Source organism: Lactuca sativa, chromosome 4 (genome assembly GCF_002870075.4).
Source record: "Lactuca sativa cultivar Salinas chromosome 4, Lsat_Salinas_v11, whole genome shotgun sequence".
Lineage (NCBI taxonomy): Eukaryota > Viridiplantae > Streptophyta > Magnoliopsida > Asterales > Asteraceae > Lactuca > Lactuca sativa.
This window is the reverse complement of record NC_056626.2, coordinates 62,256,765-62,272,424: the sequence shown is the minus strand read 5'-3', so window position 1 is coordinate 62,272,424 and position 15,660 is coordinate 62,256,765. Positions and strand designations below refer to the sequence as shown.

The 15,660-nt window shown below is 36.0% G+C and overlaps 2 protein-coding genes across 3 annotated transcripts; both read left to right on the top strand.

Annotated features, from left to right (window-relative positions):
* Positions 1-6,472: 6,472 nt before the first annotated feature.
* On the top strand, positions 6,473-9,499 carry LOC111898668 (nuclear intron maturase 2, mitochondrial). Of its 2 annotated transcripts, none has more exons than XM_023894570.3 (3): positions 6,473-8,843; positions 8,963-9,040; positions 9,159-9,499. In XM_023894570.3, the coding sequence occupies exon 1, from the start codon at positions 6,674-6,676 to the stop codon at positions 8,834-8,836; it is 2,163 nt and encodes a 720-aa protein (XP_023750338.1). In that variant the 5' UTR covers positions 6,473-6,673; the 3' UTR covers positions 8,837-8,843; positions 8,963-9,040; positions 9,159-9,499. The 2 variants fall into 2 exon arrangements, with proteins under 2 accessions (XP_023750338.1, XP_023750333.1); XM_023894565.3 differs by having other exon boundaries at positions 6,474-8,843; positions 9,156-9,499.
* A 1,230-nt stretch (positions 9,500-10,729) lies between these two features.
* On the top strand, positions 10,730-12,186 carry LOC111898684 (10 kDa chaperonin 1, chloroplastic). Its single transcript, XM_023894574.3, has 7 exons — positions 10,730-10,915; positions 10,998-11,056; positions 11,301-11,351; positions 11,530-11,595; positions 11,731-11,778; positions 11,865-11,894; positions 11,984-12,186. The coding sequence occupies exons 1-7, from the start codon at positions 10,819-10,821 to the stop codon at positions 12,050-12,052; spliced, it is 420 nt and encodes a 139-aa protein (XP_023750342.1). The 5' UTR covers positions 10,730-10,818; the 3' UTR covers positions 12,053-12,186.
* Positions 12,187-15,660: the final 3,474 nt, after the last annotated feature.

Here is a 15,660-nt window from a genome sequence, read left to right as displayed (position 1 = left end):
TGTCGTTGAGTTCCTATTAATGAGATATTAAACTCTCATTTAGGTCGCGTAAGCCAAAAACCGCTTGAACTAAAATTCGAGTTTCGGGCCATGCGTCGCTATTTACATTTCCCGGTGCCGTGCCGGTTTTGTCGTAAATTCACTATTTACATTTCCCGGTGCCGTGCCGGTTTTGTCGCGAAACTTCGACGGGTCATAACTTCTTCGTTATAACTCAGATTTCGGCGTTCTTTATATGTACGGAACCCTTGAGACGTATTCTACAGCTTGGTTAAGATTATTTATTCTAAATAATCTTTTGTCGAAAAGTCATTTTCGACACCTATTATCTCCAAATTGACTAGCCCGGATCTACGGGCGTTACAGTTCAGGTTTGTGGTATTGTGAAGATGGTTTTTAGGGATCTGCGGTGCAAGTATGTGGGATATCGGTTCAGGGTTTGGTCAATGAAGGGGTATATAGTAGGTGGTGATCGTATACATGTGTTCAGAAGACACATGAGTTGTCACTCAACAAGAATTGGGTAATTAAAGAGCTCGTTGTAGCTATTAGTTCCTTTTGGGGTGCCAATGAATATATGGGGATGGTGCTAGGATCGCTTGGGTTGAGTATCGATTGTTGAGGGATTTGTCAGCTAGTTGTTGGATTGCTATTCTTAGTCTAGAATGGGCAGATGCCAATCGGTAAATCGGTTCCAGAGGCGGGTATGCTCAGCTCTACATGGGTTTTGGTCCCCTAGATTAGGTGTCAATGTGTTCTCGATCATTGGTAGTTCCATGTGTCGTCAAAGCGGAGGTTCTTTGGAAGTTTGGGCTGTATCAGTTGAAGTTCAATGGATGTGTTAACCTATCATCAAGTCTAATATGATTTATGTTCCTTTGGTCTCTTGGTGTGTTTACCTTCAATATTGGTGTGGAATTTTTGGTTCATAGCGGGCTCAGGTTTTGGAAGCATTCAGGATGATTATGGAAGCCTTCTCGATCCAGTTGTGTATTGGTAGAATTCGTATAGTCTCAATCAAGTACAGGATCTGGTTTCGACCAATCATGGGGATGTCTTTTGTTATTGATTAAGGTTTGTCGTTTCAATTGAGCTCTGGTATTTCTTCCTTTTTTGGACGAGGTTATGGGTTCCCCAAGGATGTGCATTGCGGTAATTCATTATATGTATTGCCAAGAGGGGTGTATGTGGTTTGGATAAAGGGGCAATTAAGGGTTGTTGGGAGTGTTTGTTGTATATCAGAAAGTCTTTGTGGAAGGGTGCATTATTGTAACATACACGTTTTGAAATCGTGTTTTAAGTAAATAATATTATGAAATATTATGTGAATTTGAATGTTGATTTCTAACAGATAGTTTTTACTAGAAACGAAGTAAAACTATGTTTAGAATCACTCATAAAATGTTGGAAGTCTTATGAGATTCCAATTAAAAACCAAATAGTAAAATATAGCGAAAATATAAAATTTGGAATAAGTAAAATTTTATTATTGAAAGTTGTAGATAATCTCGTTAGAAACATTTAGGCGAAAACCTCATCGCAATCCGATTATAACGAAGAAGTTATGACCAAACGAAGATCCGTGATAAATCCGAAAAATACTTTGTCGTGTAAAAACTTAGTTTTCGATAAACTAATTTTTAGCCTTAGTGATGTAAATGAAAGTTGTAGAACTCGTGAAAATAATCCACTTTCATATAAAGACCGTTTGAATTTGACTTCGTATGAGAAAGTTATGATTTTTCGAAGTTTCAGCTTAGCAGTAGACAGCTAAAAACTCGAATTTTAGATCGAGTGATTTTTAGCCGACACAACCTAAACGAGAATTGAAGGTCTCGTCATTAGTAGTGCAACGGTGAAAAGTCTGACGAAAACGGACGTCGGATGAAGAAGTTATGAATTTTTAACGGATTTTACTGTCCCGGTCTGTTAAAAATAATAATATTAAAATTAAAGTCAAAATTAACCGACGAAGTCTAAACGAAAGTTATAGAACATAATTTTAGCTACGCATGCATATAAAGAACTTCAAAAACGGAGCTCCTATGTGAAAGTTATGGATTTTAGAAGTTTTTGCACAAAAACCGAGAAATCTCGCATACGTGGTCTTCGGCCACGTCACCCTCGCTTAAAACATGCCACGTATCCGAAATTGGTGAGTCACCGAAGCCAGCTGGTGAGACGTGTCGCCTGCCCTCGCATCCGAAGTCCAGTCTGCTAAGAATCCGACGCGTGCCCTTTATCACGTGTGCGAGCCTCGCAGGGGTGCCACGTCCGAAGCCTCGCCTTGGTCCAATCAGAAGCCGACACCGAGCCCCTCGCATGCGCAACCCACGTGCGAGCCACCTGCACACCCTCGCCCTGCTGATGCCACGTGTCCTCGCTGCTGACTCCCCTTCCTTAGCCGACTTCGGACCTCCCTATAAATACAAGGGGCTGCGAGACCTCTCGAGTAATTTTAGAAAATTGCCACTTTCACCCCCCCTTTTGATATTTTTACTATTCCGACTTCCCCCGAAGCCCCGGTACTGATTCCAAAGCCCGAAACACGTCCCGAGACTCCCGAGAAGCCTGAAAATTTTATCTTTTCGGTTTCGAAGCTCTACCTTCGCAGAGCCCGGATTTCAAGAAAACTCCTGGTTTTCAACGACGAAAGTCATATTTAGAGCCGAAGTACTGCCCAAATTAATATTTTAGCCCCCAGTTATTTCACGGTGAGTTTAATATATAGAAATAATTGTATGTTATGTGTTATATGTGCTACGTGCTTTTCAGTGTTATTATTCCGGGTTATTTTCCCGGGTTATTTTTATTTGCTATTTTTAATAGCAAAAAAATACCTTTGACCATGTGATCAGTGAAAGGACTTAGATTCACGTTGGTACTGGTATGTAGCCTCTGGCCATGTGGAACATGTCTCCGTAAGAGAATGAATTCTATTCTATGGTAGTGGCAGAAGGTTAGACAGGGCTATAAGCCTGAAATCTACCGAAATGTTAATCCGAAGTTGTATATCTTCTGTGCCGTTTGGGCCAAAGCTTTATTGATGTATATCAAGCATGGAAATTCTTATGTCTCATTGATTGTATCTCTTTAAATCAAATCAATGATTGATATGGAATGTTTGTCACATGATTCACATATGCCATTGTTGTTCCTTGTTCCTCTTTGCTTCTGCCCTATTAAAGTATATATATGACATAACGTTATATTGTATCTATTATTGAACTCACTAAGCGTCACCGCTTACCCTCTCGATGTTTAACAAATTGCAGAAGATAAACATCCAGTATAGTTATATGCTGGTAGAAGATTTTTGAATAGTTTGAAACTATTGTATCGATAGAAGCTTATGAATAGTTTGAAACTATTGTATTTTGCACTCCCATATGTATAAAATTATAGAATCCTGGGAAGTTATGTAATATATAACACTTTAAAATAGTCAGTTTGTATTCAGTAGTTTGTAATCTCTTTATCAATGTAAAATATTGTTTTTATGAATATGCAAGTAGCATGTTTTGGAGTAACTATATTGTCGAGTATGAAAGTTTGGGTCTTTCATAAATACGAAAGTTAGGGTCTTTCAATTATAAATCCCATGTGTTCGCAAGTTGTTATAAGGGGTTTGTTACCAAGGTTGGATATTGATTATGGAGTCTTGAATCATGAATTTCACTGTGAATGTCCTGAGTAATTTCCAGGTGAAGCTACACCTGAGTTGATAAGGATTGGAGGTAAATGTGAAAATTCTTGGATTAATCATATTTGCTCGTAGGGGCAGTGGTTGGTAATGGTGTGTTGGGTAGCCAACGGTTCATTTAAGGTTTTAAGTGCATCTTATGGATTGGGATTTGGTTGAAATTCGTGTTCGATGTGTTTTGGGTACTTCTTTCTGCATGTTTGGTGGTGTTCTTAGTCAAAGCCAAGGGGTGGTTTCAATGAAAAGATGAATATTAGTTTTGGAATATAGGTCTGAAGTTTAGATCTGATGGGTTCCCAGTCCAAGGAATCATATTGCTTGAGATGATTCGGTCTTATAGTTAGGGAGTTGTAGAATTTGTTGGCGTTACATGTGTTTCTCTACATCAGTTATATAGATGAGACTCACATTGGGAGTCGTCATGATATTTTTGAATCATATGTTTTCATCGGCATGTTATGGTTAATGAATCTGTGTGTTGGCTTGTCAGTTGGAGGGTTCAGAGTTAAATGATGTTTTCAATTCTATTGGAAGAAAGAGACTCTTGTGATTGTGGTTCATATTGATTCTACCTGTGTGGAGGTTAGGAAAGTTTTGGGGCTTCATAATTATAGCAATAATGTTTTGGATCGTCAGTTAAGGGATCGGTATTTGTTCTCGGTTCGGAGTCTGTGGTTTCCAGGTGCGTGGAAGGAGTGATTTTGAGGAAGAAATCTAATTTAAGTGGGGAAGAGTTGTAACACTCTGTTTCGAATCGATTACTAATTCAAGGTTGTGGCCCAAAGATCGGTTACCATAAGGCTTATGACCTTAGGGAAGAAGATAATTTGCCTTTTTGGATGTGGGTATTATAGATTAGTTGATCCGAGAGTCCGGTTGTGTTTCGGAACCCAAGAGTTTGGACACTAGATCTAGACATTTTAGGTGTCCCAAATGCATAAAAATGTGATCTTTATATTTGATATCAACTCATGCATGTGTTTTAGCCTCTTTGATGAAGTTGTAAAGTAAGAACTTGGATTTGGGACCCATTGAGCCATGCAAAAGCTTAAAGTTAACAACTTTATGGATCAAGGCATGATTTGGATCTAGATCTAAGCATTAGACGTTTTGGCTTAAGGGATTAAGACATTTTCTAAGTGGAATGTGGGCAGGGTGAGTACACGAGGCATACCTCCTATTACGCAGTGCGTACTGAGTCAAGTGGTTGTACGCTGAGCGTACTAACTGAGTATGCGGGACGTACTCAGTCTGTTGGGTTTTCTTGATACATTGACTTTTTGACCTTGGACCATTGACCAGGAGTTGACCATTGGATATTATAGGCCTTTTAGGATATTATGCCCTCTCGGTTAGACCCATGATGGGTTTTGGGCCCAATTTGGATACTTGGGCCTTAATGGACCTTGTGGTGTCATTTAAGGGATTTGGGCTTATGATGCTATTGGGTTGGTCTTTGGAGTTTGGCAAAGTAAGGAAAGGGGTAAAATGGACTTTTACCCTGAAGGCTTGGTTGTTGGACTAGAATTTGTGTTTGGTCGGGAATCAATTATTGATGAAATATTAATTGATGATGCCAGTGCGAGGTTTTCCGGTAGTAGCAGTTTGAGTGCTCAGTTATTTTCGTTTGAGGTGAGTTTTCCTTACTGTACTTTCAGATCGAAGGCACCAAGGTCTGCCCATTGGATTGTTATAATGGTTTATTGTGTGTTGGTATGTGGTAGTGATTTGTGTCCTAGTATATATGATGATGTTATGTTTAGTGATTTTTAAGATCAGCCTGATTGTCTGTTGATTAGTTATACGTTTATCTGTTGCATATGTTCACGTAGTGTAGTTGGGCTCAGACTGTATCGCTTTGTGCTGCTAGTCAACAAACCTGATAATGTTTATATAAATATGTTGTTATGTTATGGTATGCGTGGATATGTGTTTGGTTATTGGGTTGAGGCGGACCAGCTGGGACTGAAGGCCAAGAGACCCAGGGAGTCCCAGATAGACTGCAGGTCTAAGGGGCGTACCAGTCAGGTCGAAGGCCTGGAGAATGTTCCAGATAGGCCGAAGGCCCGATGAGGTGTACCGGTCATGCTGAAGGTTCTTTGAGCGTAGCAGATAGACTGTAGATCGGTGAGGAGTACCAGTCAGGCTGAAGACTCTGTGAGCGTACCGGATAGACTGTAGGCCGATGGCGCGTTCCAGTTATACTGAAGGCTCTGAATGCATGTTGTTTGTTATTATGTTTATGTGGTGGTACTTTGGGGGACTCACTAAGCTTTATGCTTACGATTTCAGTTTATTGTTTCAGGTTATTCAGATGGTTGTGGCAAGACAAAGGTGTGGCCGTACACATCTTTGGTTTTACAACTGATTGGATATTGAGAGACGTTGATTTTAAATCATATTTTGAAAACAATGGTTTTATAAATAATTTTTATCAGTAAATAGGTTGTTTTGAAAAATTTAAATTTCTTGAAATTTTTGGAATGTTTCAGAGTCATTTTTACAAATCGCTCAATAGTTGGTCATTTTAGATCATTCGTTCGTACTGAACGCTCATTTTTGCGAATATCCTAATTTTAAACTGTTTTGCAATAAATATTAAACTAAAATAATGATAAGATTATTTTGCAATGAATTGGGCAATTAGCGAGAAATCAATTCAATCTATCCGTACTCCAAGCTGGGCTTATAAGAATCATTTACGAGTTTCGAGTTTCGACGAGGTTTTCAAAATGTAGCCCATTCGTAATAAGCCTTACCTTACTTTACCTAGGTCGAATTTGCTGCTGGGCTAAATAATTTTGTATTGAGATTTCAGAATTCAGAGCACCCAAAGAAACTGTTCCTGTTTTCATTGTTCATTGCTCTGCCAATCCTCTTAGTCGACACTCGACTCGACAGAATCGAGACTGTAATTTGCGGTTATCTCCATCATCTCTGTTGCCGGAAAAGTTGTTATTCTCAGGTTAGATGAATCGTCGTCTTACCTTTTTCTGTCACTCCATACTTATAAACACTTCAAAACCCACACGAAAATTAGTTTCCATAAACCCTAGAACAAATGGGTTCTCGTTATTTAGAGCATTTATGTACACTTCAACACAATACAACAACAACAACAACAACAATTATAGGAGAGTTAATACCAATACAGACCCAAATGATCCTTCCACCCTCATGAAAGAAGATGGCGTGTCAGTTTGTTCGGAATTATGGATTGAGAGTTTTAGAAACCCTAATCAAACAATCACTAATCTGACTAACTACTTAAGGAGATTTGAGCTATGGGTTCTAGCTTATCAAAAAGTTTGTGCCGACGAAATGGGTGCTTACATGCCTAGAAGTTCAGTACAAAGATCAGCACTCGAAGATCTTCTAGCACTCAGAAATGCTGTTCTTGATAACAGATTCAGATGGGGTGCTAGGTTAGAGTTTTTCATCAAATCCCCAAAAGATAAAACCGAATATGAATCATTATCCAAACGAAAAATTAGGGCTATTTTAACTACTACACAACCAAGCCCATTTCAAGATAGGGTTGTTCAAGAGGTCTTGTTCATGATCTTGGAGCCTGTTTTTGAAGCTCGATTTTCAGAAAAATCTTACGCATTTAGACCTGGAAGAACTGCACATACTGCATTGAGGGTTATTAGGAGGAGTTTTGCAGGGTATTTATGGTATATAAAGGGAGATTTGAGTACAATTTTAGATGGGTTAAAAGTTGGGATGGTGATAAGTGCTTTAATGAGGGATGTCAGAGATAAAATGGTGATTGATTTGATAAAATCCGCCATGACTACACCAGTAATCACAAGCCCACCTGTAGAAAAGAAAAAAACAAAAAGAAAGTATCAAAAAAAGAAAGTCTTAGCAGAAGACGAACCCAAACCCGACCCATATTGGTTAGAATCTTTTTTCGGGTTTGCCCCTGAAGAAGCTGAAAAGATTCCAACTTGGGGGCATTGTGGTATTTTAAGCCCACTTTTAGCTAACATTTGTTTAGACGAATTAGATCGATGGATGGAGGGAAAAATTCAAGAATTTTATCGCCCTTCAAAAAGTGATGTCATATGGAATAGCCCTGAAGGTGAAGTTGACCAAGGTAACACATCATGGCCCGAATTTGTCCCCACTAGTGGGCCCGATAAGACCCGAAAAATCGATTACATTCGTTTTGGTGGCCATTTCTTGATAGGAGTTAGGGGCCCACGAGCCGATGCAGCCATTTTAAGAAAACAATTAATCGAATTCTGTGATCAGAAATACATGTTAAAGCTCGATAACGAAAGTCTCCCGATTGAACATATAACAAAAGGGATAATGTTTCTTGATCATGTTTTATGTAGAAGAGTCGTATACCCCACTTTAAGATACACTGCAACAGGTGGAAAAATCATAAGTGAAAAAGGAGTTGGGACTTTGTTATCAGTCACAGCAAGTTTAAAACAATGTATTAAACAATTCAGAAAATTAGGGTTTTTAAAAGGGGACAGAGATCCGGACCCACAGCCATGTTTTAGAATGTTTCATGCTACACAAGCGCATACAAATGCACAAATGAATAAACTTTTGTCTACAATGGTGGAATGGTATAGATTTGCTGATAATCGAAAAAAGATTGTGAATTTTTGTTCTTATATAATTCGAGGGTCTCTTGCGAAACTTTATGCAGCAAAATATAAACTTCGTTCACGTGCAAAAGTTTATAAAATTGGTGATAGGACACTTAGGCGTCCATTAAAGGAGAAAAAAGGGCAATCACCGGAATATAATAATTTATTAAGAATGGGGCTTGCTGAAAGTATTGAAGGGTTGCAGTATACGCGAATGTCTTTGGTGCCTGAAACTGATTATAGTCCTTTTCCTGTTGGATGGAAGCCTGATCATGAAAAGGCGTTGATTGAATATATAAAGTTGGATGATCCGAAAACTTTGGAACAAAATCGTACGAGTTTGATAGAAGAAGGGCTTATTTCGCCACAAGATTATATTTCTATGCTTGTTTGGAATTATAAGCGAAGTGCTGGTATTAACTCGGAGTTGTTGGTGGGGTCGGGTGTTGAGAAAAGAGTAGAAGAAGATGAGGAAGAAAATGAAGAGAGTGAAGAACAGTTGCATGTTAGGAATATGTGAGAGAGAGGTAATTCATTATTCATGTAATGTGATTTTTTCTATAGATTTAATAATTAATATTGACATGGACTTGTGCTTTTGGTTATTGTTAATTTGTTATGTTTAATTGTAACATGATGTTGTAAGGTATGTGATTTACTTGGAGAAAAAGATTGCTATAAGGGGAAAGAAGTGGGGACTAATGTATTCAGTCTTCATGAGTTGGTAATTCACACAAATGACTATTTTGCCCCTCTATCTTATTCATCATCTTCATGAAAATTACGCATATAATGAATGATATTGGTCAGACATACTAATTGCAGTATTTTGATTACAGAAGATGATGATGTTAAACTTAAACCATTGGTTTCGTGGGGCATGATGGTTTTATTGCAATGGTTTTGTGGGGCCCGTGTATTGTTGACTTTAGAAAGTCAACAAGGCTGAGAGTGCCTTGACCCTGATGATGCAAATGAGCCTATGCTTGAAGTGGGAGGTGGTGTTGGTCTGGAAGTGATCATGAATCCTCAGCATGGGGATTATGTAACAGTTTTTAGAATGTTTTGAAGATTGGGTAAACAAAGCTTTCGGCATCTGTATCAGGAAAATGAATTAAATTGTTTATATTAGTTTTGATTTCTAAACCCTAGAAAGACTAGAAGTCAATCGTTTGGTCCCTAACTTTAGAGAAAAAAAAAAAAAAACTCGGACAGTCTCTATGGTATATTTTTGTTACGTCTTTGGTCATCGGACAATCTCTATGGTATATTTCTATTTCCCAAACATGAAAAAGACTTTTGCCTTCAATAATTTCTTTTTGATTAATTAATCTATTGTTTATTGTTTATAATTTATTACTGTTAAAAAATTATAATTGGGCAATATTGTTTATCGTTAAGTTTATGAAAATAGTGAAATCAATGTCTTTCCTTCCCCTTCTTTTGTATCGGTCCACCATCTTCGGCCACTAGAAAATGCCCCGACCTAACCTACCAGAAAAAAAAAAAGAACGAACCTGAAATCCAGAAAAAAAACATCAAGTCTGATAAAAACATACGAATGATGTTCAAATTCAAGGAAAAAAACACAAAGCTAGAATCCAATGAGGATGAGGGTCAAATGAACTTGAAATCATTCATGAAATTCCTATAGTCGAACCGGAAAAAAAACGAATAATAAACAAACATGAAAGCATTCCTTAGTTTGAATAGCTAGGGTGAAATCCCTAAAACGAACCTGAAATCATTCTAGAAATTCCCAAAAAAAATAGAAAATAAATAAATAATAAAAAAATAAAATAGAAAACGAAACAAAAATCCCAAACAAATCTAAATTCATTCAAGACTTTGAATTGTTAGGGTGAAATTTCCAAAATGAACCAGAAAAACAGAAAATCTAGAATCCAAAGAGTTGGTGGTCGTCGACGACGGCTGAGAGATGGTTGCCGATTTGAGGCGGTGATCGTCCGATGTGAAGCAGTGGTCCGATGAGTGGGGAGAAGAAGAGACAAATTGGTGAGCCAAAAGAGGGTGGTCGATTTACGATTTCTTCTATTGAAGAAGAAAGATAAAGAGAAATATGGCTGGTAGCGGGTAGGGATGTGGGATCGGTAGTGTTTTAAGTGGATCCATTTTAATTTTAATAAGTTATAAATAATATGACTTAGAAGTTATATAAAGTGTCAAATGTAATAAATATTATATTAAATTGTAATTAAAAATTTTCTTTCATTTATTATTTCAGAATTTTATTTTAAAAAATACTTATTATTATATTTTTATATTTATTTTCTTTAATCACACGGTTATACCTGATATAAAACATAACAAACGTAGACGATGATTTGGTATGGTGTGGTCGCATGAATTTTGGATCGGTCCGGAACACTCTAGAACCCTAGCGATCAAAACCATACAATTAACGCACCCTCGTTCTCTCTCACTTAAAACCCTCAACACTCGCTCTTTCTCTTTCTAGAAAGCCGGAGCTTAATCTTATCCATGGCGTCCTCCAGTCTCCTTACACTAGCTAAACCCTTTTCTTCTTTCTCTGCAGACCTTCATTCTCCTTCCGTCTCTACGAAAACCACATCTTTAGGTATTCTCAATTTCCTTAATTCCTCTCTTATTAGCTTCATTTTTTTCATTTTATTTTGAATTTTATCGTGCAATTTTAACAGGTCTACGAAGAAATTCCTTCAAGGTTAATGCAATTGCATCCAAATACGAGCCTACAAAGGTAGTTATCTGTGATTATTAGTACGATTTCTTCATCCTTTTAAAATTTTTAACCTAACATGCGATTTCATGTAATTGAGCAACTTCTGAATGTTTTAGTTTCAATAAATACTCTACATTTTAACCTACTTATCAATTTCAACTTTATAATGCACCTAATCTGTGATGTAATCAATTACGATAATGTTGTTCAACAAGGCGATGTGCTGATTATCCATTGTGTTATACTTTATTCGTGTTCATAGGTTAAGCCACAAGCTGATAGAGTGCTAATTCGTCTGGAGGAACTACCTGAGGTACCTTATTGTGTCTTTATGTTCAAATTCATATCTATGTATTTCTATTTGTCCCTTTAGTAATGTTTCTTAGGAATGAATCTTATATCATCTGAGTTTATCTTTCAATTCATGTGTTTCTTTGTTAAAGTATTCCCATAATCTCTGAATTCATGCTTTACCTTTATCTTATGATCAGAAATCAGCTGGTGGAGTTTTGTTGCCTAAATCAGCTGTCAAGTTTGAACGTTATCTTATGGGAGAGGTGAGTAGTAATAACTTCCATCTTCTTATTCAAGAAAGCATGCTTATTGCTTAACGATTGTTTTCACTTTTTTATTTTTGTCATAATGACATTTATATCTCTATAATCGTTGAATAATCTCTTCCCCTGTTCCAGATTCTTGCAGTTGGTTCTGAGGTAGCAGACTTGGAGCCAGGGAAAAAGGTACATTTCATATTACAGATAAGCAATGTAGTTTGTGTTGTTGGTCAATGTTCATTGTTTGACTTTATGCTTTACATTGTTTGTAGGTTCTTTTCTCTGACATAAACGCATATGAGGTAATAATCATATATATTGCATTTTGAACCATTTTGTAATCTTCTTTCATGCAAGAAAATTTGTAATTATGATTTAATGATTTTAACAGGTGGATCTTGGAGCAGTGGGAAGACACTGTTTCTGCAAAGAGGCTGACTTGTTGGCTGTGGTTGAGTAGTAGTAGACAAACACCATTTTATTTTGATGAGATTTTTATCATAATTGAATAATTTGATTGTTGTTTATGAATTGATACAGTTTTGTCATCACAAGCATAACAAATTATGTTTATGATGTTATGATTTAAGTTCATTAGTTGTTCTAAAATGAAAAAGAAACTCAGATCTAAATGATATTTTCTAAAATAGAAATGACATTACGCCTTTAAAATCCGCAATGTTTATTACAACATACGTTTAGACTTAGAAGCACAACAGGAACAGATTTTGGAAATAACAAGTTAGATATATTTTTTTTCCTGTAATAATGTTTAAAAAGAATAAAATTATTACCAAGATACAATGTATTTGTAACTTTATATTAATGAAAATCCAATAACTGATTGTCAGTGATCATGTAGCAATAAAACACTAAATTGCCAAATTGGCATGGGATTAGGTGAAAGGCTACCGCTAGATTTATTTGATTATGATTGGAATATATAGTGGGGAAGGGTAATAGATCAAGAGGATTATCAGATGTACACGAAAAAAAGTTTATCTTACATCAAGTATAGCTGCTGTCACACCAAGATCATGTATGATTAGACTATGATGAGTCGGGAGGATGAAGATAAAGCAAGAATCTGCCTACAATACAAAACTAATGGTGTAAAAAGTTATACATTTATTTTTTCTTTTTTATAATTTTCTTATTTTATTGTATGTAAGTGATAGATTTCCTTGTGTAGCGAGTTAGTTGGGTAATCATGGTGTTTCCAACCATGTACTCGTTTGGTAAGACAAGCAATGGTGTTTCCCATCATTTTTCATGGTGTACATATAAGGTTTGTTTGGTGTGGGTGTAAACAAAGGGCATGTTATGTCCATGTGGAGCTCGTTATAACGAGTGAACACGAGCCCTTTTTAGGTTATGCTGATGTGGAGTTATGAGATGTGATAAGTCGGGATGAGAATTTGGCCTGGAAAGCCGAACTGAACATTGAATTAGGTTCGAATAGGCAATTCGATCCGGGTTTTGAGTATCTATATTATGCTTATTCGGTTATCGAGTTATTCGGTTATGGTTACCCAAATAAGAGCTTATTCAGTTTTAAATACATGATCCGAAATTGAAAAGACATTTAATTTTATTCCTGATTACTTTCCCTCGTTAGTCGCTAGTAACCCTTATCTGATCAAAGTCGAACTCGAAGCCACGCCCTGAATTCCTCGTCCCCCTTCTCCAATCGACAAAAATCGAAATCACCTTCTGTCCTCGTCATTCAGAACAGAAAGAAAACCCTATGCCCGTCCTTGTCATTTCAAAATCGACCAATCTTCTCAACCATTGTCAAACTTGAAATTACTTCTGTCTATCAATTCTCTTGTTTTAGACTTTCAAAAATCGACTATTCCTATTGTCTCTAAGGATTCACGAATTCATACTTTGTCTAGTCATGGGAAGTTGGGCTCCAACTCAAGAAACTCAAGTAACCATTTAATTCCCATTATGTTGATCAACTATATAAGCATATTGTTATTCTACTATATCAAATTTAATGTGTTATGTTAAAATTGTTAATCTATAAATGTGTTATGTTAACGTGCCACTTAAATGTGTTGTGCCCTAGATTGATGATCAAAATGTGTCTGTTGATAACACTCAATTTGAAAACAAACCTGGAACAAGTCAAACAACAAACAAGAAGAAAATGAAGTATGCCAAAAGGGCGGCTTACTGGGGCGATTATGATGTAGTTCATATTGACAAAGTTAAACGTAGCAAATGCAAAAGGTGTGTCACATTGCTTAAAATCGAATCCGGCGAAAACAATACTTTTAGCACGATTAGACATACAGAAAGATGTAAAATGAACCCAACAAATTTAGAAAAAAAATTAGAAAACCAAACCTCTTTAAATTTCAAAAAAAAAAAATGAAAACGAAGAGAATAATATTAGGAATTGGAAACATGATGAGAAAAGAATAAAAAAAACTTTGCTAAACTTATTTGTAGTTGGGGAATTATCGTTCAAGTTTGTAGAGAATCAATCATTTATTGAGTATACTAATGCATTGAACAGGAAAATAGTTTTGTCATGTAGAACCACAATTTCAAATAGAGTCTGGAACACCTAGTTTTAGTGATGTTCTAATTTCGGGACATCGGGTCGGAATTTGATCAACTGAAGGGCTTGGGTTACATAGGAATAGAGTTTAGACCCTTTCAGATTTTGATAATGTTGGATTAAGTGATTAAAACCCTCGATATGAATCGAAATCTATCTCTCTACCTCCTCATATCTGCTTAGAGATCTGAAGATGAAACGAGATTTGTTCGTGTATATGTCTCTTAGTTTGAAGGCAAGATATCGATTTATTTCCCCTGAATATTGTTCAAATCTTCGATGGTGGTGGTGATATTCTATTTTTCTGAAAATCGTAACTATGAATATGAGTTTTGATTTTTGAAGTGGGTGTTCATGGATTTCTGATTTCTGAAGTGGTGTTAATGGATTGTATTTTTTTTCCCTTTTTTTTTGAAAAGAAACGAAGTGGTGGCGCGCGCGCGCGCGCGCGCGAGCGCGAGAGAGAGAGAGAGAGAGAGAGAGAGAGAGAGAGAGAGAGAGAGAGAGAGAGAGAGAGAGAGAGAGAGAGAGAGAGAGAGAGAGAGAGAGAGAGAGAGATTTTTAATTATAAAAGTATTTAAATAAATAAAAAAACTGAAAAAACAAAATTCAAGGGTAAAATCATCAATTAAAAAAAAAAAAAAAATGGACCAAAGTGACAACAAAATGGAAAATTTTGCACCATTGGTGTTAAACTAAACTTGTTTGATGCAAATTCTTACAATTTTATCTAATTTTTTAAGAGTGTAAAAGAACACAATGAGTAAAAAGTAAATGCCAAATATAATTGATTGTTTAGACCTAAATTATTATAACCATTTATCCACAAAGGAATCCCATTTGCACGGTTCAAACATTTTCGATATACACCTTCCATAACTAAATTAGCTTTCCGTTCTGCCCTAAACATTGCATATGACGAAATAGTTACACTTTTATCCTTTTACGATAACCTTTGCGTATACATATTGAAGTAGGCATTTACAAAATAATATGCACAAAATGATTAATATAATTAACTACCCAAACTTTTACTTTTCTTTAGGTTAAATAGGGTAAAGCATATCCTATTTTGTTCCTATAATAGTAACATATTTTTTTATGTATAGTTTTCTTGATAGTAACAATATGTAACCCTCACCTTCTAAGTTATTATTTGTAAAACTTGTAATTAAGTTGATATTATGGGTAAACGAATGTAAATATTTTTTATTTTAAATAAATAACAAAGTATATTGTTCAAGTTTCAGGTTACATACGGTTAAAAAAAATCGAGTACATTTTCTATATATTGTGGATGCATAATTACATATGTATTGCTTTTCTAACTTCTTGATAGTTTTTAATAACATCTTTATTAAAAAAATATACATATGCATTGCTCTATATTATATGTAAAAACAAAATACATTACGTATATTAGTAGCAAGAATAATTTGTTGCTTGTAATTTTCCCTTTTTACATCAAGCAAAAACTATACCAATTAATTTGAGAG

Bases quoted from the DNA above. Each gene is read 5' to 3' on its own strand.
- LOC111898668 (XM_023894570.3), top strand. From the start codon at position 6,674: ATGAATCGTCGTCTTACCTTTTTCTGTCACTCCATACTTATAAACACT.
- LOC111898684 (XM_023894574.3), top strand. From the start codon at position 10,819: ATGGCGTCCTCCAGTCTCCTTACACTAGCTAAACCCTTTTCTTCTTTC. The intron at 10,916-10,997 runs GTATTCTCAATT...CAATTTTAACAG, and splicing joins TACGAAAACCACATCTTTAG to GTCTACGAAGAAATTCCTTC. The intron at 11,352-11,529 runs GTACCTTATTGT...TCTTATGATCAG, and splicing joins GTCTGGAGGAACTACCTGAG to AAATCAGCTGGTGGAGTTTT.